This window comes from Sinocyclocheilus anshuiensis, unplaced genomic scaffold, assembly GCF_001515605.1.
Source record: "Sinocyclocheilus anshuiensis isolate Anshui unplaced genomic scaffold, SAMN03320099.WGS_v1.1 scaffold918, whole genome shotgun sequence".
Taxonomy (NCBI): domain Eukaryota; kingdom Metazoa; phylum Chordata; class Actinopteri; order Cypriniformes; family Cyprinidae; genus Sinocyclocheilus; species Sinocyclocheilus anshuiensis.
Window position 1 is genome coordinate 1,743,681 of NW_015540946.1, and position 21,896 is coordinate 1,765,576.

Sequence of the window (21,896 nt, forward strand, 5' to 3'; positions counted from 1 at the left end):
AGAAGGCTTGGGAGAAAGTGCTGTGGTCAGATGAGACCAAAGCATTGAGCTCTTTGGCATTAACTCGACTCGCCGTGTTTGGAGAGAGAGAAATGCTGATTATGACCCCAAGAACACCATTCCTACAGTCAAGCACAGAGGTGGAAACATTATGCTTTGGGGCTGTTTTTCTGCTAAGGGTTCAGGACGATTTCACCGCATTGAGGGGCAAATGGACGGGGCCCATGTACTTTAAAATCTTGGACGAGAACCTCCTTCCCTCAGCCAGAACACTGAAGATGGGTCATGGATGGATCTTCCAGCATGACAATGACCCGAAACATACCGCCAAGGCAACAAAGGAGTGGCTCAAGAAGAAGCACATTAAGGTCAAGGAGTGGCCGAGCCAGTCCCCAGACCTCAATCCTATATAAAATCTGTGGAGGGAGCTGAAACTTCAAGTTGCCAAACGACAGCCAAAAAACCTTAAGGATTTAGAGAGGATCTGTAAAGAGGAGTGGATCAAAATCCGTTCTGAGATGTGTGCAAACCTGGTGACCAACTACAAAAAACGGTTTTACCTCTGTGCTTGCCAACAAGGGTTTCTGCACCAAGTACTAAGTCATGTTTTGCTTGGGAATCAAATACTTATTTCACTCACTGAAATGCAAATCAATTTCTAACATTTATATAATGTGTTTTTTTCTGGATTTTAAACTTAAATAACATTAAAATAAACATACCATAAAAATTACAGAGCCTTCATTTCTTTTTAAGTGGGCAAACTTACAAAATCAGAGGATCAAATAAATATCTTCCCCACTGTATACACTCACTGTAATGGTCCAGGCCAAACTTGGGTGAACTACACATACTAGAAGAGTTAGTATGGGTGTTTTCTCAAAATATTCCACTTATGTAGGCTACTAAATGTTTGACATGGGTTTAAAAGGATAGTTCACCCAAGAATGAAACATTCAGTCATTATTTACGTCCCTCAAAGCTGTATGCTGTTGATTTCCCCACCTTGCAACACAAAATGAGATATTTTAAAGAATCTTCACATAGCTATTTTCCATATAATGACAGAAGTTACTACTACTGTCAATCCACAAAAGGGCCAAACAAAGTACCATAATAGTAGTGCACAAAAATTACACACTATGTTCCAATTCTTCTGAAGCCATATGATAATCTTGTGTGAGGAACAGACCGAAATGTATATTGTTAATCACTGAATGATTGAACTTGACAAACGGATCAGTTCAATATCTGAAAGAGTCGTTCTTTTCTATGAACCTGTTTATCCAATTCACAAATCAAACTGAGCAATTTGTTCTTAAACAGTTCTCAAGTTCAACTTACAGAGTCTATGCTCCAGTCAAGGTGGTTCTCAAGATTATCAACAAATAATGACTTAAATTTCACAATAAAAAAAACCAATAAGCCATGGTTTACTAATAACAAATAATAATTTATTCTTCAGTAATGTCCAGAAGAATGGTTGCCAAGCACCACTGACACAGCAACACACAGGCACAAAGGAGCAGTAATAGTGATGTAATGAGGTCACAGATAGTGTTTATAGAGTATTTTACAACTGCCTTAAACACATCTCAGCCAATCATAATGAAGGACCAGAACTATCACTTTTATCAAGATGCATGAAGATTCTTCAAAAAAGTCTACTTCTGTGCTCCACAGAAAAAAATAAAACCATATGGGTGGCAATGATATGAAGGTGAGTAACTAATGACAGAATTTTAATTTTTGGGTGAACTATCCCTTTAAGAAATTCACCCTCATAAATGCTGCAAGACAGACCAGTTTGTGGCATTTCTAATACATCAGCTAACAATTTGATCTAAATATGAATAATGAATAATAAAAAAAAAACACACCTTGATGCAGTGCTCCAGTGATTGGGGTCGTGAACATGCCTCTCACTGATGGTTGATGGTAGTTGGACTCTACTCTGCCCTTCGTATGCTGACTGACACTCATCTGAAAATCACACACAAAATCCCACCATGCCCCGAGGGAAACAGTTTAACATGTAGAATCTTTGAAATGTAGAAGCTCTTCTGTATGAAGCAGAGAAAGAGAGCAAGAGACAGAACATGACATATTGTGTAATACATGGGCGTCTTGTACATGACTCTCCCAGACAGAGACAGTGAGGGTTACATATAACAAGAGACACTGAGACTTGATCTCGGGGAACACCCTACAGCACAGCAGTGTGTGTGTCTGCGTCTCGTGAGCTTTAAGATGATCCCTCTCATACGCTCTTCTCGGAGTCCTCCTTTATAATTGGCTCTCTCACCAAATCAACACACTCCTCAATGAGACAGTGAACACTGATCCTCTTCTGTGACAACAAAGCAATGGTGGAAGGATGGAAAGACAGACAGACAGAGAGAGAGACACTTCATAAAATCTATGCAGGGAGATTCAGAAAAATGGGAAAGAAATGTAAGGAAAAATACATTTCAGTGATTAGGGCTGTTCATTTAATTCATTAATTGAGTATAAACAGTTATAGGAAAATTTAATCTTTAATTTAATTTAATTTAATTTAATCATGCTCCCTGACCCTTGGAGTGATAGAGCTGTTTAAAAATAATGTTTTTTTATTTATATAAAATGTATATAATATATAACATTATATATATATATATATATATATATATATATATATACGTGTGTGTGTGTGTGTGTGTGTATATTTTTTAAATATAAATTTTCTTCATCAAGGGTGCATGAAATAAAAGTGACAGTAGAAGACATTGATCATATTAAAGATTTCAAGTTCAAATAAATGCTGTTCTTCTGAACTATCAAATAATCCTGAAAGAAAATGCACAACTGTTTTCACAGAAATATTAAGCAGCAACTGTTTTCAACATTTAAATAATAATAAATGTTACTTGAGCACCAGATCATCATATCACAATGATTTCTGAAGGATCACAGGAATAAATTATATTTTAACATACTGTATATTAAAATAGAAAAGGGTTATTTCACAATATTTAATTAAAAATAAAAAAATATATATATTAAAATTTTACATCTTTTTTTATATATTAAAATAGTGCAGACAGACAGACTCAACTGCAGAATATTGCTGTGAATTGTAGGCTAGTGACTGGCTTGCGTCGAATGATATGGAAATAAATCAACAAAACTGACTTGAAAATCCAATTTTCGTTAACACTCGAAATTATTTGCGATTAACTAATGAATCAGTGTATAATGTAATTAATTTGATTACATTTATTATATTGGTTTAAGAGACTACATGGACAACATTGCTAAACTGTCAGTTAATAATCATCCAGAAGCAGCTACAGCAGATCAATACCCTTTAAAGCTGTTTTACACTTTGAGCTGTTTTATTTATGAGAATGGCCATGTAATGTGTGAATATTAAGTCACTTTTGAATTTCTGGTGTGTGTGTGTGTGTATCCTTTAGAGTCATGGTTGGCTGACAGTGTGAAACATTTGCTCCAGGCTGGCCAAATGTAAACAAGACACCTTGTCTTTTTAATGCACAGCACAATGCTGAATCCTACCGCGCTCATTCCCTATTTATGATCCCGCACACTGCCCTACAGAATTTTCTCTAAATATTCCTCTATTCCAGAATAATCCCTGCACACAAACATATCAGCACCTGAAAGAAGCTATTGACCCCGAAAACGTAGAGTTGACAGAAAAGAAAAAGAGAGAAAAACGGTATCTTGCACTTTAAAAAAAAATCTCAGGCAATGACTTATAATTGCAACATTGCCCATCTGTTCCTTTCACATTCGCACTCTTAAGCATTTCCTTCCAAGGCTAAGGTCTGCTCGGGGTGAGAGAGCAGGGAAATCATCAAGGACATAATTAAGAGGCTTATGTGCAGACAGGGTGGGAAGCACACACACCCTCAAGTTTTCACCCCCTTATTACAAGCTAAATACCTCCCCTTGTCTCATCTGTACACCTGTTAGCCGAACCACTTCTGTCCGTCCCTTATCCCCCTCTTGCTTTTTTCTTTCTACGGCCTTCTTTCATTTGAATGTATGCCCATCCTGCTGGCAGAGGAAATGTATGTTGAACATCACTGATGAACAGCATGTAGGACATCCTCATCAGGTCAGCAGGACACGCACTTTAAACCAGTCCTATTCAGCCAATTAACAACGTGAATGAATCAAACTCTCTCTATATCTTCACACAGAGCTCCAAAAAAAAAAAAAACTTAAAATAGTCAAATATAATTACATAAGGGATTAAAAATTACGAAACCTAAAGACTTTTTTTAATTTCCCAGTGGTGCCACCGCCAGGGTCACATGCGCCTTACGTCATATCATGAAAGACTGAATGAAATTAACAGTGTACACGTTTTTTGAACTTGGAGCAAGAGTAAATTCTTCTGTGACATGCCACATGCAATGACTGTAGATGGAAAAACCAGACAATTCCAAAGTTGAAAGAAATCATTTTTCTCTGTCAAAATAATTGAACCCATCACAGCTTATTATGTTTGTCCACAAAATGGAAGACGAAGGGAATGTGGTTGGGAAAACCTGTTTGAAATCAATATTTTTGAAATTCCATTTGGTGACCAAGGTAATTTTACCTTGCAGCATTTATTTGAATTTTTCTAAAAGAGTAAATGAAAACATGCAGATGAGAGTTTATGAGTGATAATTTTGCACTTATATACATTAATCACACTCCAATAGGAGATTTTGGAGCATTTTATTGTAACTAACATTTTGTGAATGATTCTCTCACCTGGTGCCAATGTTTGTGCCTCTGCGTCTATTTCATTAGCCTTCTTCTTGGCTACAGCGGCTAACACCACCTCACCCTTATCTGCTGCCACGTAATGGAGGTCCTTTGAAGGTAAAGCAGAACAGCAGAGCAATCTAAAATTAATCTCAGCTCACATGACAATACTTCAGTTTTTTCCCTTTTTCATTTTTGCGCTCTGCTCGAAGAGAGAGAAGGTGCAAAGAGAGGCTGCAGGAGAAAAAGAGAGAGAGAGAGAGAATAGATTAAATAACCTGTTTGAAGTTTCAGAGGGGGGAAAAACATAAAAGTATCAAACTTTCAAAAAATCAGTCTTGTTCATTTGTTCAGTCGCCTTTATGTTGTCCTCCCTCCTTTTCTCTTTCTCCCTGAACTCTGACCGGATGCAATAATACTGGTTTCAAAAAGCACAAAGATGTGGGGAAAGGCATGTGTCATCTTTTAAAAAGCAGGAGCGATGCTCTTCATGTCGGAATAGTTTCAACTATTGTCATTACGAGCAGGTGGGTGTGAGAACTCGCTCTTGCTCTTTCTCTCTCTTAAATATGAGCCCTCTCATCCCAGAGAATAGACTATAATATATCTATTTTAGGGCCTCGTGCAGTCAGGAGACCTCCATTAACCCGCAAACATGTTTTTAAATGTCACACACCATTAGTCCCACCAAAATGGATGCCGGATTGAGACGTACAACAAAGATAAAGCACATCCGACTGCTCAGAGAACATCTATGTGTGAATAATGACACCAGATGTGCTTTACTGACAGAAATCTTTCGTGTATTAAACTAAAAGTCTTTTTAAAAATCATTAAATAGGTTTAACAAGTAGTTAATTCCAGAATAATCTAAAGAGAGAGGCCTACCAACAAAGTGGTAAATTCACTATAGAAAGTCTTACTTCTTTCACAAAATGGGGAAAAAGCAAATATGTTAAAATATGTTGACAAAAAATTGCATTCATTAATAACAAAAAAAAAAAACTATTGCAGCCTAGTAATAGTTCATCAATCAGTTCCAGGAGTGTAACAAAAAAAAGCAAAACAAAACAAAACAAAATCAAATGTATGTATGTATGCGGTACAAAACTTTCTCCGTGAACAGAATATCCCTATGTATCAGTAGAGAAGATCCTCAAATGTTCAGACATGGTGGAAGAACTTATAATAATGTAATTGACAGACTACATTTGACTATCTTGGAGGTGCCCATTCATGGGTAAATTAAAGTGAAAGTTGGGAGAGGAGCTCAGTGCTGACTCTGAACTAATAAGATCCTCTCTCTTTCTGTCCGTTTAAACGCTAAACCCATCCTTCCGCTTCAGGGACATCAGTCAGAGCTGCAGCGAGATGCAGGGAGGGTGAATGCAGCACAGTCAGACCTGCAGAGCACTAATGCCTGTATTGTCAACCAGCCTCTGCAAGTCTGATCAAATGAGGGGAGGGGGATAAGAGTGACTTACAAACATCAAACAGGACTTGATTTAGCTCTTCACAGGCTCAGGGATGAGAGCCAATAACCTCACGATTCAAACAATGATTCTTCTTTTTAAACAAAACAATCACAGGCCACCAGACCTTAAAAAAAGTCTAACTTAACATTTAGGAGCCGAATGCCTTTTTACTTGACAAAATACAGAATCACTCAATAATGATGGAATAAAATTTGTACCTCTTTGAAAAAAAAAAAAAACTCAAATATTGAGTTTGAGATTAAACCTCAGTTTTATTCCCAAACAAAGTTTATCTTCCAATCAATTAAAAAGTACAAACGCTGCTCATTATGCTTAACAATGACCAATATTTTTTTTGAAATATTTCCATGTTTTTTAGAATACCACTGTGAATACGTATATTTAATTCTCTGCCCAGTTTGAATTGGACATAACTGAAAATTGATTCCTGATTTACTGAGTCAACTGCAAACTAATATCTCTAAACGATTCAGTGAATCTGATTCAAATCCCTAACTCACATTGGAATTTGAGACTGTTTCATGAATCTTTTTGAGTGATTCATTAAAAAGAACCAGTTCATAAGAGTGGTTGTGTATTTTAAGAATGTCTACATTTCTGTAACCACAAGTGTAAGAGGAAAAATCAGATGCAACAACGGAGATAGAGAGAGCATTCTAAGGGCATCATGTTTTTGGTAAAGGCCGAGAATCAAAAGGGAAAACGAAAGGGAGCCAAAAACACTGGATATTCGCATTGCATCTGAAGACCTCTGTTTCAGCTTAGCAGAACATAATGCTTTCTGAGCCACAAAGACAGACAGATCGAAAAAGAGAGGAAGGCCAAGAAACAGAGAGACAGACGGAGAAAAAGCGAGTGAATCCAGACGTCTAAGAGGGATGACAATAATTCTCTACATAAATCAGATATTATACCTCTTATTCACCACAGCTTACACAGGACACAGAATCGGGTCTAATCTTATTTATTTAAGAGCTTTAAGAGCTCAAATGTGGATAAACGGCCTTTTAGTGTTATTTTTGACTGGAGAGGCATATGGAGACAGGATAAACAGCTGGTCCAGCGATGATACTTGATATTCGCTCGACGTCAGAAAAGAGTTTAAAATTAACATGGACCAGTGGAGCAGAGCAAGAGAGAGAACCGTTACACGCACAATTGCGCATTTACACTCACACACGTGCAAAGACAATTCTGGAGGATCACACCTGTAATCCACGTGAGTGTTTGAGGAAGGTGTTTATCAGATACGTGAGAGGGTCTTACAAAGTTCATTATCCATCTCAACACAGAAACCAGCCAATATCAGCTCAGTGCCACACATCATGTCTAATCGTTGATATTAACAATGCCCTCCCCCACCCGTTTCCAGCAAACAGATGCACATGCACACACCCCATTAACCAACAAAGCAAGCATACGATCACAATTATGATCTAATTAATTAATCGGAAGATCAAAAAAAAAAAAAGCACAGGAACGAGAAAAGTCAGCAAAATACAGCTAAACGAATTAGCGCAGACGCTATCAGGGTTCACATCAGAGGATAATTACAAGTATAGAACGTTACAATTATGCATAACACTCCAGCGAACGAGTGAAGGAGCAACCCTGCCCTCCCTCTCCCTTCCTCTCTACCCCTTTGGGTGACTCCGACCCCTCCAATTTCTTCCAACACCAAAGTGCTTCACTTCACAAAAGGCTTCTTACAAAAGAAAAGAAAGAGAAATTCTTTCGGTGCTCCATTGCTGGTTCGGAGACAATGGAGACTCGAGCCTGGCTCATACTGGGGGCTCTTACGTGGGGCTCCATCCGTTTTGTTTCAGCTGACCTTTGTGACATGGAGGGGACCAGATCAGATGGAGCAAGGACCCCCGCTCGTTCTCTTGCTTTCTTTCTCTCCCTCTCTCCTGTGGGTGGTTTAATTTAACTTCTGTGGCTAATTAGCCAAGAGCCAAAACCACGGGGTGAAACGCCACTGCCTTTAGCTCCCTCTCTCTGTTTCTCTGCCTTTAGCTCCCTCTCTGTCTGCTCTTTGTTGATTCACAAGGACTGATATTCATGGACCATTCATAATTTGCCACTTTCGTCTCTCTCATCCTTCCTCTTTTTGGTTTTCCCAGTGCATGTCCCAAGAATAACAGATCCAGGTTTCCTTTGCCTTTCTCTCTCCCTCCCTCCCTCCCTCCCTCTCTTCTCTGCCCTTTCAGGCTTGTGTGGCTCGAGCTCCACCTTTTCAATTGGGGCCTTCAGCAGCAGCACTTAGTGGGGAATGAATTGGAACGAGAGCGATCGGCGTGAAAGAAGGAGGGAGAGAGAGGAACTGCATGAAAAAAGGACAGAGAGAAAGAGAGAGACAGCGGCCGGTGTGAACGCTAATAGGGAAGGTGTCACTCGGGCATGGAGAGAGGAGGCCTAGAAAAGGGGTCACACACACAAGACCATTTAAAGGAGTGAGAAAGGAGAGGGAGAGAAAAGATAGTGTACCAGCCATGAGAGCTGTGAAAGACAGACTCCCTCGCTCTATTTCTTCCACGCCCCCTCCCTCTTTCTCTTAGCTACTGTTGCTCTCTGGAGTCTCAGGGATTCTTGTTATGGTAGGAGAGAGGGGACGTGACATGGCCAGGGGCCTCAAACCCCGAGCTGCACCTGCCCAGAGCCTCTCAAGTCCAAAATAGAGCCAACTCAAAGTTCTCTGCATGCACCCATAACCCACCCATAACTAAACTATAATCATAGACAATGGCAACACATTTTAGAGCTCATTTTAGTCATTTAAAAAAATTCATTTATACCTCAGTCACAATATTAAATTAATTAGTCTTTTTAATAATAATGCTCAAAGATTAACGTGTTTGCAAATACATCCAGTTGTGACTGGTAACTTATAAAGACTTCATTAGATTAGTTAAATTATTTAAAACATGCTTCTGCCTGCAGTTTACCTGGCAGTTTTGAACATTTTCATATGTACAAAATGTCATGAACTCCTGGGGGTTTCTAAAGGGGAACTGGAGAGGATTTGTGAGTTGATCAAAATTTAATAACTAAATAATAAATAATTTTAAAACAAAACAAAAACACTAACAAAACACTTACTAAAAAGATGAAATATTGAAAAATGTATTTACCTGTATTTCATGTGACCATTAACCGACATCAGAGAACCGTGAACATGCGAATGTGTTGTTAAGTTATTGAAAAATTAACTAGATTGAGATATTCGTTGTATTGTTTTGTTCAAACATGCACATTGTTTGTGCATGTTTGAAAGTGCATGCTCACCATAAATAGATCTCTCGCACCGATATCTACAGCCAGCAAGAAGGCTTTTTCAAACCGCTGGTGTCTGGAAGAGATAAGTCAGAAGTATTGCACAGTCATTTCTAAACACCTGACTGACTGCTGATTTTTATTTAACTATTGTTTTTAATTAAAGAGGACTCAATCACATGCAGGAGGTGGTGTGTACTCTATGTAGAGTGTGTGTCATGTGTGTACCTGAGCAGGTGATGGAAGAATCGGCGGGCGTATCTGCTGATGGGGTCTCTGTACTCCAGTATGACAGTGTTTGAGAGGGGTCTGCAGGGGGCATAAAACATCCCCAATGCTGCTTCCAACTGACCTGCAATCACACACAACAGGATCTAATATGTACATGCAGTGGCCCCAAACTCTTTTCATTGTATTAGATACAAAATATCAAACAATGTGTAATCTGCAAACAATTTATACTACAGCATTTCTCAAAACAAACTTCAAGGTGGTACCAGTGACTTTTAGTGTATTCATTTAGTTCAACACATTAGTTATGAATGTTGACGATGTACTGTTAATTAAGTGTCATACTACTTTTTACTTGAATTCTGAACCACATATGTGACCCTGCACCACAAAACCAGTCATAAGGGTCAATTTTTTGAAACTGAGATTTATACATCATCTGAAAGCTGAATGATGAAGCTTTCCATCGATGTATGGTTTGTTAGGGTAGGACAATATTTGGCCGAGATACAGCTATTGAAAATTTGGAATCTGAGGGTGCAAAAAAATAAAAAATCAAAATATTGAGAAAATCGCCTTTAAAGTTGTCCAAATGAAGTCCTTAGCAATGCATATTACTAATCAAAAATTAAGTTTTGATATATTTATGGTAGGAAATTTACAAAATATCTTCATGGAACATGATCTTTACTTAATCTCTTAAAGATTTTTGGCATAAAATAAAAATCAATAATTTTGACCCATACAATGTATTTTTGGCTATTGCTACAAATATACCCAAGTGACTTAAGACTGGTTTTGTTGTCCAGGGTCACATATATGGTTGACTCATTTCAAACTTTTTTTTTTTGTGAGAATTTGTACTTTTAAAGTGTGTATGCTGCTCAAAATTGTATTTAAGACAATGCCACTTGATTTGATATTTTGTTGATATTTTTTAAGTGGTTTAAATTCTTTTTGGAGCCACTGTGTGTACATTTTCAATGAATAAAAACATTGTTTTATTGTGTTCCATGTGGCCTCTCCCTGTGCTTGGCTTGTGACGTACATTTAGGACTCGAGTGAAGCTCTAGATAATGGATATGCTTTTGCTCTATGAATAATTACCTCCTCCAAGTCCAAACTCACTTATGTTTAAAATCAAATAGCACCGAGAGGTTGGAACTTGCAAACTTGGTCCGTTTTGCATTTGGACTGCATTGTGTCCTAACTATAACTATTGCTCTCAGCACCAGAGCACTTAACGAGATTTAAATACTGTTATTTGGAATGGTAAAGACCTTTTTGATTCCAAGCTGAGTTTGTTGTGCACTTTCCCTGACACTAATTAAGTTTAGGTTTAGTCTCCGTTCAGAAATCAAAGCCTGCAGGTCTGGAGTCTTTACCTTCAGTTTGCTGGTCCAGTGGTTTTCTCAGCAGGTGATCTGTGATGGAGATGAGTGACCTGTAACACTCTGCTCCCATCATGGCCCAGTCCATATTACCCAGAATTCCCAGTGCTGCATCCACCTCCTCACAGTGCAAACGGTGCTGTATCAGATCACCTGGGCCTAGCTGAGCGCCACTGAACACACCTGCACATAGAATTAATACATATGTTATTAAGTGGCTGCATGATTATGAAGTGACACATATGACATATGATGACTGAAGCAAACTTGGAAGAAACGAATACTGCTAGAAAGTCCAAAGGTTGCAGTATTTCCATCAAATACTAGCCCTCATGCTCTGACACGTTAAGTTGTCTTACATTAAGAGAAAGAGGTTGTGGAAGCTCTGGACCGTATGAGGTGGGAGATCTTTAGAAGCGACGCTCTGTAAGATTGCCATTGACATTTGGATCGATCTTCAGTCTGTGCTCTTTCTCTGTAGCACTGTTGAGAGTCGTGTGTGTGAGTGTGTGTGAACTGAACTGTGACACACAGCAAATGCAGTCGATTCAGGTTAAACACACTTGTTGGTGTGGATACTGCTGACATTTAGCTTAGTGAATTACCTTTAAGAGAAATGGCGGATGCCATATACAGCAGAGAATCAATCAGAGAGGGATGAGCAGCTGAATGGACATTGAGCTAATGGATGTACCTTCTGCTGTTTACAAAGCTTCTCAAACATGCATTTACCTACAGAAAATCACACACTATTTTAACCACAAAAGGGTCATACAGACGAGTTTTCTTCAAACTGATCTGAACGTATAAATTAGTGGCCGACTGATATAGATTTTTTTAACAGCCGATACTAATACAGTTGTCTAGAGAGCAAGGTGTTAGATGGCAGATATCACGCCATTATATGATAAAATACAATTTTTAAAGGTAAATGAAATGAGAAGGACAATAAACACTAATTTTACAAAATGATGATATACTTTGACATACATTATCGTTCAAGAGTTTGTCTTTTTTGAAAAAAATCTCTTATTCTCACCAAGGCTGCATTCATTTGATCAAAAATACAGTAAAAACAGTATTATTGTGGAATATTATCACAATTTCAAATAACTTTTTTTTTATTATTTGAAAATATTTTAAAATCTAATTTATTCCTGTGATGGCAAAGTGGAATTTTCAGCAGCCATTAATTCAGTCTTCAGTGTCACATGATCCTTCAGAAATCACTCTAATATAACAATTTACTGATCCCAACTTTTGAATGGTAGTGTATATAATGGTATTACATAATTATTATATTTATGTACCATGGTATTTACATACTACTACAAAGTAGTACTAACAAGTAGTTAAATTGTGGTGACTAGAATGACATCAAAATAATGTTATCGATTCATTAATTTTTTGCAAAAAAGAATAAGGCCATTCCATGTCAAATCAACCAACATTCAGAAACTTCCCCAGCTCAAATTTTTGATATTGTCAATATTTTTTTCTGAAGAAAGTTAAACATATATAGTGATGAAAGCCAAAATATTAAATGTCATTGATGTATAGTTACTGAATAATCCACCAATTACAGCCAAATTACAGCGGAGTAAAAATGACTTCAGAAAGATGGCAGCATCATTGTTATTTTAGCACAGAGATTGGTACTATAGGTCTATTAGTAAAACCTGTTTGACAATGGTAACCATTAAAATAATAATAATAATAATTTCTCCAAAGTTTACATGCCTCAAACTCAAGTATTAAATATATCTTAAAGCCCTTTTAGATATTGGGTCTTAAAAAACTGTCCTTTAGGCGTCTTCATTTTTAAGGCCCTATATCTGGCTCAGTTTCAGATATTGGAATTTCAGTATAGCTCCAAAAGTAAACTGTACACATTTTTAATAGTCAAAAACCAAATGTGGGTCACTTTGCATTCAGATAATACTTCTTTTCTTTTAAAGAGGAATTTTTTTTGGCTATATCTCTCATCCCTAAGTAACAATATAATTTTTTCATTACAAAAAGTAAATATTTAATTTAAATAATTGTTTCATACAATTATTTCTCTGACAAGCTTAAAGTATTTCTGTAACGATAGCTATTTATAATATTTGTAAATAAAATCTGTATTGTTTTAGGCCCTGCATGGTAGATTTTTGTTACCGTTATTATTTTATCAGCTATTATCTTTAATATCTTCAGGTTGGTGCTGATTTTACAGTAGGTTTCAGATTTCATAGTGTGTCAAGAGCATTTCATATATTTAACCACTAAAACTTCCTTTTGCATTTCACAAACACACTCATTCTTCTGTATCAGCTGCCGTCTCTTATTTTTTCTTTCTCTCTCAGACACATCTTTCTATTTCTAACTCTTATCTGCCTGTTCTCTTGCTAACTTTCTGTGAACGTTAGCGTCTGTGATCACAATGAGCAGTAATCACCTGAGGCGGTTGACACCCGTAAAGGCGCCTTTAATAATGTAACAGAGCTTAATCCAGCCATACTGGATCTGCTTCTGAACGGCACACTCAATCGCAGCTATGCTCACTTCTCAACAGGAGACCATTAGCACAGCCACAAAAACTACATGTTATTGACAAACATTACACAAACAGAGAGATATGTTGCCCATCAAAAAAACGACCCCTCGGGACCCTCTATATTCATGATTCCTGACGTCTTACACATGAAGGAACTTGCACATAACATAGCAAAGTAAAGCAAATGACCTACGTTTGTTATCTCTTTTTGTTGCTAAACCAATTTGAAATCCTCTCTTGGACAGAAATCATCTCCTGCGGATGTCGGTAGCAGAAGGAGGCGCCATTTTGCGGCAAATTAAATGACAGCCACCATTTTTTTGTAAGTGAATTTGGAAAGGAGGTCGGGTAGGGTCCAATTAAAACTGCATGTGGGAAATTAACAGGCCGCCTTCCACAAACCCCTGAAGAGCCACTAATGTGACTAATAACAGTGTAGAGAGAAATGACAGACATCAGCACAGACACAGAAGAGCTGCAGCACTGCAGAGAGGTGCAATAAAGCAATGATGCTGTTTATGGCACACATATACACCAAATTGAAAAGAAAAGGTTTCATTTTCTCCCTGGGCCTGTGAAAAAAAAAAAACACATGACACTGAGGATGAGGATGAGAAGTGCACAGGTTAACAGCTTTTTTGTAGTCAGTTTTGTTTTACACATATATATGAACATTTTTAAATAAATACATACAACATTTAATTGTTACGATTTTTTAAATAAACAAATAAATAAGCAATACAAAAAAGTAATACATTTAATTGTTCGGTCCAGTAAAAAAGCTTTAAAGAACAGTTAGGTGACCTTCATTTATGAGAAGTCATAAAATACATTAATTGTTGATTGTGAAAAAAAAAAAAAAAAAAATGATTGAATTGGATTACAAAATGTAACTGTTACTTAAAATATAAAATAAAATACAAAATTCAATTGTTAGTGTTTTGTAAATAAATAAATCAAGTGCAAAATTTAATTATTTTGTCCAGTTAGGTGACTTTCATTTATGAGAAGTGTTGTGTGGTTGTGATAAAACTCTTTTTGATTCTAATTTAAGTTGTTTTTCTTGTTCTTAATTGTGGTAAGTGGTATAAAAAGACCCCACTAATAATTTATTTACTTGAAATATTTTATATACCAAAGAGCTCCAAACTGCAATGCTGTGCAATTTCCTCTCCTTTAAATTAATCTTGTTTCCCCCTCAATGTCTTTTTTTTCACTTTCTCAGAGTGTGCTGGCCAGCTGCCCCCTGTATCCCCTCCGTACAGCAGCTCTCCTGTGCCGAGCGCGTGCCCAGATGAGATAACTCAGGGAGGAGAGGAAAAAAAGAAGGGAGGGTTAGCAAAAGAAAAAGAAAGAGCTGCTTCCTTGGGAAGACTGGAGGTCTGCCAACTCTTTCATCCTCTGCGCGTCCGATTAACTCACTTCATCATGTAGCAGTTCTAGAGATATAAGTCAATAAATATGGGCACGTGAGCAAGAAAAGCCCAACGAACACGTTCACAAACAAATAAATAGACAAACGGGCAAACAAGCGCTGCTCAATAGCTGCTCCGAATTATCAGTCGGAAAGGATGTGCGTTTGCTTTCTTCATCAAAACCTTGGCACGCGATCAGAGGAGAGGGAACTGCTGTCGCTCTCTCTCTCTTCCACCTTCCCTTGCTTTCTACCTCTCTCTCTCATAGAAAACTCTTTCTCTTGCTGACGCTCTCCATTTAAAACTTTGACAGAGTCGCTGGGAGTCACATTCACTTCCAAAGTCAAAATTAAACTCTAGGCATGGGCAGGTTTTGATTGGCAGACTTTATCTGGTGCCCTGAGGGACTGTAAGCCACTGTAAATGATTTATCGGAGAAATGCATCCCAGAATGCACCTGGAGGTGGCAGCCCAAGGGTGGGTATTGAGTGACCGCAGAAGACTTGGCCCCTGCCTCTGCTATTCCCTCAAATGTCTGTGTGCTTCTACAGTTCTACAATGAACGCAATCTCAGATTCTCACACACTCACACTCCGAAGTATATAACACACAATAACACCACGCACTCTCTCGGTTGGACAAGCTCTAATCTGATTGGCTGGTCTTATGCATGTCCTTTACAGGATAGTGGGTTGCTACAATTATTATTTTTGGAAAGACTAATCACTAGATTTGCCAAAGTGTGCAAGGATTGTGACATCAAATCTTCATCATGTGACATCACATTTTTTTTCTGGGCACTTAGTTTCCTTGCAACTGAGAAGAAGAGGGGAATCAGGTCATGGGCCAGATTCAAACATGTCACTCATCTGAGCACCACAGCTCAATGTGTTAAAGAATGTGCACTGACCACTACACCACAACTATGACTTTTTATAAAAAAAATTCTTGAGAAAAGTAATGTATTTTCTTAGTAGAAAATAAACTACATATCCAATATCAGAACTGTGTAATATGTTCTCTTATGTCTGTGAAGTAATCAGTGTTTGATTTAGAACAAATTCAGATTATAAACAGATACACAGACCTGTTATTTAATAATATTTAAATAAAATATTTATTTCATATACAGTACATTACCATTCAAAAGTTTGGGGTCGGTAAGACTTGTTGATGTTTTTGAAAAAAGTCTCTCTTATGTTCAAGGTTGCATTTATTTGATCAAAAGTACAGAAAAAAAAGTGATATTGTGAAATATTATTTCAATAAAAAAAAAAAACTGTTTTCTATTTTAATGTTTTAAAATGTCATTTATTCCTGTGATGGCAAAGCTAAACTTTTAGTATCCATTACTTTAGGGTCACATGATCCTTCAGAAATCATTCTAATATGCTGATTTATTGCTCAATAAACATTTCTAATTATTATCAGTGTTGAACATATTTGTGATGCTTAATATTTTTGTGGAACCATTTTCTTTAAGATTCTTTGATGGATAGAAAGTTCAAAAGAACAGTATTTATTTGAAATAGAAAAATGTTGAAACAAATTTCTTTACTGCCATCTTTGTTCTATTTACGGCATCCTTGCAGTATAAACAAAAGTTATTAAAAAAACTTACTGACCCCAAACTTTTGAATGATAGTGTAAGTGTGTAGTGTAAATTCTCTCTGTAAGAGTGTTTTGCATTTGTGTTTTATGTCCCCAGGCTATATAAATACAATCATGTTCAAGAATCTTTAGCTCTATACTTCAAATGCTCTACTCTGATTTCAATCAAGTAGACTACACAAAGGTCCCACTGACCTAGTCTTAGCCTCAGTGCAGCAAGCGGCCCTCCATGAAACCGAAGCAGCAGTAAGTCATTTGCCTCCAAACCCTCATTTCCATGGGATATCGGACAGTAGGCCCATTGGATCCCCTCTAGCCCCTCAGAGGTTTTTATGTGACAAGAGAGTTGCAGGCTGGGGCCTATAGAGTCAGGAGTCGGTTCTTCACTCACTAGCCGCAGAGGGAGAGGTGAGAGCCCCATATCAAAGCACTGGAGCTCGCCTTGACTTCCGCCCACCATCAGCAGAGCTCCTGAAGGATGCCATGCTAGTACCACCGGCACCATGGAGCAGGAGGCCCACTGGGAGTGGCCTGATTGTGGGTCAAAAAGAACCACAGAGCAGTCCTGAAGTCCCAAGAGAACCCAGCGCTCCAGCGGGTCACGACAACAGGTTATGGGTTTGGATGTCAGGGGTAGAGGAGAGCCAGACAGACGTTGGAGATGTCCACGAGCACATTCATACACACAGTTTTGGACTTCAGGAGTCTGGGCCTCCTCGTACAGCTCAGACATGGAGTATTTGGCCTCTTGGTGCAGTTCCATGGTCAGGACATGGTAGGGTTGGGTCAAACTGAATCTGCAGTCTATAGGGTTCCCGTCAGTTCGGATAGAGCTCAAAACCTACACAGAGAGAAACAGGGAGGTAAAAATTAATTTCATAATTATTGAAGTTTTTTTTTGTTTGTTTTTACAGAGAAAGTATGTGAACCTTTGCATCTACCAGTTCAATTTAATTATAAATTGGTTGTGCATGCCCAATTCACAATTGCAGGAAATATTTGGTGAAAGTTATTTCTGCTGAAACGAAGGGTTCACATACGTTTTCCCTCCTCATCTGTCACAACAGACAGACAAAATGTTCACATACTTTGTTTAGTTCATATACTTGCTTTTTAGTTCATATACTTGTTCCTGAAACTGTAAAATATTTCTTTTATAATGTGTTGAAGCATGTGCGCTGACATTTTTAAGATATTATTAGAAAAGTTATGCATAATATGTAATTGTAGTGAAATAAAGAATGAATAATCTTAAAATATTAATTACAATCAATATATATAAAAAAAACTTTGGCCACCACAGCTCAGTGCATTAAAGCATGTGCTCTGCTATGCCTCAACTCTTAGAAAAATGTGTAGCTAAATTATATTTCCAAATTATATATACAAGTATACAAAACATATACAAGTAATAACCCACTGCGAGGTAAAACAGAACCAGAGAAAGACACAGGCAGTCTTGACAAACCACAGGTAAACCAAAAGTTACAAACATTTTGCACAAGTAAATATTCAGCATGGGCTCCGCCATCCCTGAGACAGTAGAAATCACAGGCTCAACACACATGTTGATCAAATTTGTTTGGAGATTTAACCTCAAAATGTGCACACAAACAGCTTAAAAAGTGTCCTATCAGACGGCAGCACGCAGGAAGTTTGGGTTTACCTGTAGTATGTGTGTTTCTGGTGCAGATGGTGCAGTGAGAGAGAGACTGAGAGCGATGGGCTGGCACAGAACAGTGGCGTGTGCGCCAGCGTAGGAGACTGAGTTAAGCGGGTTGCCGATGGTTTCTGTGAAAGCAGGGGATGAGTTTTTTTTGTCTTTTTTCTTTAGCTGTAATCCCCCCTGGGCCGACTCCCGCTGCACCCCAGGGGGTAAGAGGGGTTTAGTGAGAGGGCGGGAGAGAAGTTGATGACAGCACAGAGGGGAGATCCGGAACAGTGCCAGTTCTCCACAGAGCCAGGCCCCGCTGAGACACACCTGCCCCAGCCACAGAGGCCCCCATTCTTGGCCTGTCCACAGCTGGGCCCGGGCTCAGAACCAACACCCCACTGACCACGCTAGCAAAAGACCAACGCCCCAACTGCTTTGGCTAATACTACGATAATTTTGACCCAGCTAGCACTAAGCTAGTAAAAAACTAGCTAGAGCTAGGTTGAACACCTTTTCAGGCCATTTTAAGTTGGTCAGCTTGCAGCTCAGGCCAGAATTTGTGACCTCACGAGGCTAATGCTTTGCTAATACCATGCAAGGTAGTGCTACTGATACTATTCTGGCTAATAATATACACATTTAAATGTCTTGAATAGCATTGTGCTTTGTTGTGAGTGTAAAATCGTGGACCAGAAGTGCCATCAGGAACTACAGAGAAATTGCACAATCCTCACACTTGTTTATCCAGTTTAGTAGTAACGGATAGCCATAGAGAGAAAGCGCTAAGCTCTTTGCCATGGTAACACTAAACAAAAACAAAAAGGTGAAGAAATAAAGGAGAGCCGGTTGAGAGGCAGTATGTTTGCCTCAGCACTGGGGGACATTTCGAGTGTCTTTCTCCCACCCGCCATAAAGATTTTAACATCTTCACAGAGTGATCCTTCTTAAGACCTTCATTCACACACACGCACACACAAACATTGCAAATCCCACAGCTGCCGCTGAAACAATGACAGATTCAATTTCACAAAGACAAACGACATCTTGGTGAGTTGGGGAGGCTTTTTTGGGGGGGGCTAGAAAGAGAGAGAGAGAGAGAACAGTGGTAAGTGAGTCTCTGTTAGTTATTGGTTTCAGTCACTGGTCAAAACTATTCTTTTCTTTTCTTCTCTTCTCTGGACTTTCTTTTGCAGCTTGAAAGATAAACCCAAAGAGGTCCAGCTGAGCAGCAGGCCTTGTTCACAGCAGTAGAGCTCTTTGAGCCAATTTTCCAGCTCAGAGAGCAAACAGTGAGAGAGAGAGAGGGAGAGAAGGGGGACAGTGAGAGAGGGAGCGAGAAAGGGAGATGATGATGAAGGCAATCTATGAAAGTCCTTGCTGCTGAGTCTCCGCTCTTCTGGTGTGTGTAAATGTGTGTGTGTGTACGCTACTCAGATGCTTGTCAGGCCGCTGTGGCATGAAATCAACACAGAAGCATTCGCTCTACTGCACCTGCACATGCCCAAGAATTTAACCCGAGAAATCACATTCCACTCGGACCTTTTCTCTTCATATATAACATGGTCTGGAATCATAACAGCAGCCATGCGCAGAAAAATGACAGATTGAAACCATTCCACATGAGCCTTCTAAAATCAAATCAACACTGTCAGAAAGTCACTGAATAAGGAATACATTCAAAAAATGAGGGAAATATATTCAGCAGAAGGATAAATACTGCAGTCGAAAAAGGTGGCTGTGTTAAAAAATGTGCATATATATACACTACCATTCAAAAGTTTGGGGTCTGTCAGATTTGAAAAAAATAATATTTTTCTTCAGCAAGGATGCGGTAAATTGATCAAAAGTGACTGTAAAGACACATAATGTAACAAAAGATTTCTATTTCAAATAAATGGCAAATTTTTTAAACTTTCAATTCATCAAAGAATCCTGAAAAAAAAAAGTTTCACTGTTTCCTCAAAAATTAAGCAGCACAACATTTAGTTTGTGCAAGACCATTTGTGGCTACAACATTTACTCAAGGAATTTCTTTTAAAAAGTGGATGTCCCTGAAAGCCACTGACTCCACGGGCAATGTGTGATGTCTGGAGTACTTTCACACAGGCCTAAAAACTGTAAAACTATTTCTGCTCTCATTTCACATTCAGTGAAAAGGATAATATGTGTTAGGTTGAAGACACAAGAAATGTGTCAATTTGTAAATAAAGTACAGATGCCTGGTAAATATACAGATCAAACGAATGAAAAGAGAAGTGTTCTGCGAGAGATAACAGGATATTCAACAACATCTAATGTGTACGGAAAACATAACAACCACCCCAATATGCAAAACAACTATCAAAAAAAAAAAAGAGAGAGAGAAAGAAAGAGATATCAAATGCTTACTGAAAACATAACACCTCAACATGCAAAATAAGTGTATATATAAAAATTATTTTTATTAAAATCATTAAATTCCAGGAACAGGGGAATTGATTAAACAACGTTTGCATAAATAAAAGTGTGTGTACGAGTGTTTTTCCCCATGTGTCTCTTGGCAGTGCTTATCTGCGAGGGGTAAGAATTAAGACCACATAGGGAACTAATGTGTACGGAAAACATAACAACCACCCCAATATGCAAAACAACTAAAGAAAAAAATAAAATAAAAAAAGTAAAGAAAAAAGAAAAAAGAAAAATGATATAAAATGCTTACTGAAAACATAACCAACTCAACATGCAAAATAAGGGTATATATAAAAAATTGTTTTTATTAAAATCATTAAATTCCAGGAACAGGGGAATTGATTATAAATGTTAAACGTTTGCATAAATAAGTGTGTGTGCACAAGTGTTTTTCCCCGTGTGTCTCTTGGCAGTGCTTATCTGCGAGGGGTAAGAATTAAGACCACATGGGGAAAGAAAGCATAAATGCTGAAGACTAAGCAGAAAATGGGTTTAGCATGCAGATAGCAAACTTAACAAAGGGAACATATATATGAGGCAGAATTGATTGAAGTGTGTGTCTGTGCGCCGAGTGAACCGTTTGATTCACCGCTCGCGTCTTACATAAACTGCTAGCTTGATTTCACACCACGGATCTGAAAATGACAACAAACACTTTAATTAGAAACGATGAAGGCGAGAGACACTTTAATGTTTTTTAACCGTAGAAAAATATGAGAGAGAGAGAGAGAGAGAGAGAGAGAGAGAGAGACAAAGAGGCAAACCTGCAATAATTAAATGTTAAACAACACAAATATGCTTTATGTATTTAATCCCGTTCTATTAACCAATGTCTTTGCTTCTGACCTTCGATGATCCAGTTCAACCGTACTAATAAGCAAAAATGACTCTAGACAATAATTTGTGTTGTAGCGTCTGGACCAATCAGACACACCATTTTTAATTTGATTTAACAAATCAATTATTCATTAGATTAACAAACGTTCACAGACCCCTCCTCACCCAAACTGGGTGCCAAGTTGTCTGTGAACAGGGCCCAGGACCCTGGTTACCATGGCAACCCTGAACCCTGAC

General features: G+C 38.1%; 1 protein-coding gene across 1 annotated transcript in view; it reads right to left on the reverse strand.

Annotated features, from left to right (window-relative positions):
- LOC107689811 (WD repeat-containing and planar cell polarity effector protein fritz homolog) overlaps nucleotides 1-21,896 on the reverse strand; it is a 67,181-nt gene that overhangs the window by 2,139 nt on the left and 43,146 nt on the right. Inside the window, exons 10-15 of the mRNA XM_016487976.1 lie at nucleotides 16,916-17,561; nucleotides 11,150-11,338; nucleotides 9,762-9,885; nucleotides 9,546-9,609; nucleotides 4,771-4,873; nucleotides 1,881-1,983 (exon numbers count right to left, since the gene is read on the reverse strand). Coding sequence (XP_016343462.1) covers nucleotides 1,881-1,983; nucleotides 4,771-4,873; nucleotides 9,546-9,609; nucleotides 9,762-9,885; nucleotides 11,150-11,338; nucleotides 16,916-17,561 — 1,229 coding nt within the window. The remainder of the gene's footprint in view (nucleotides 1-1,880; nucleotides 1,984-4,770; nucleotides 4,874-9,545; nucleotides 9,610-9,761; nucleotides 9,886-11,149; nucleotides 11,339-16,915; nucleotides 17,562-21,896) is intronic.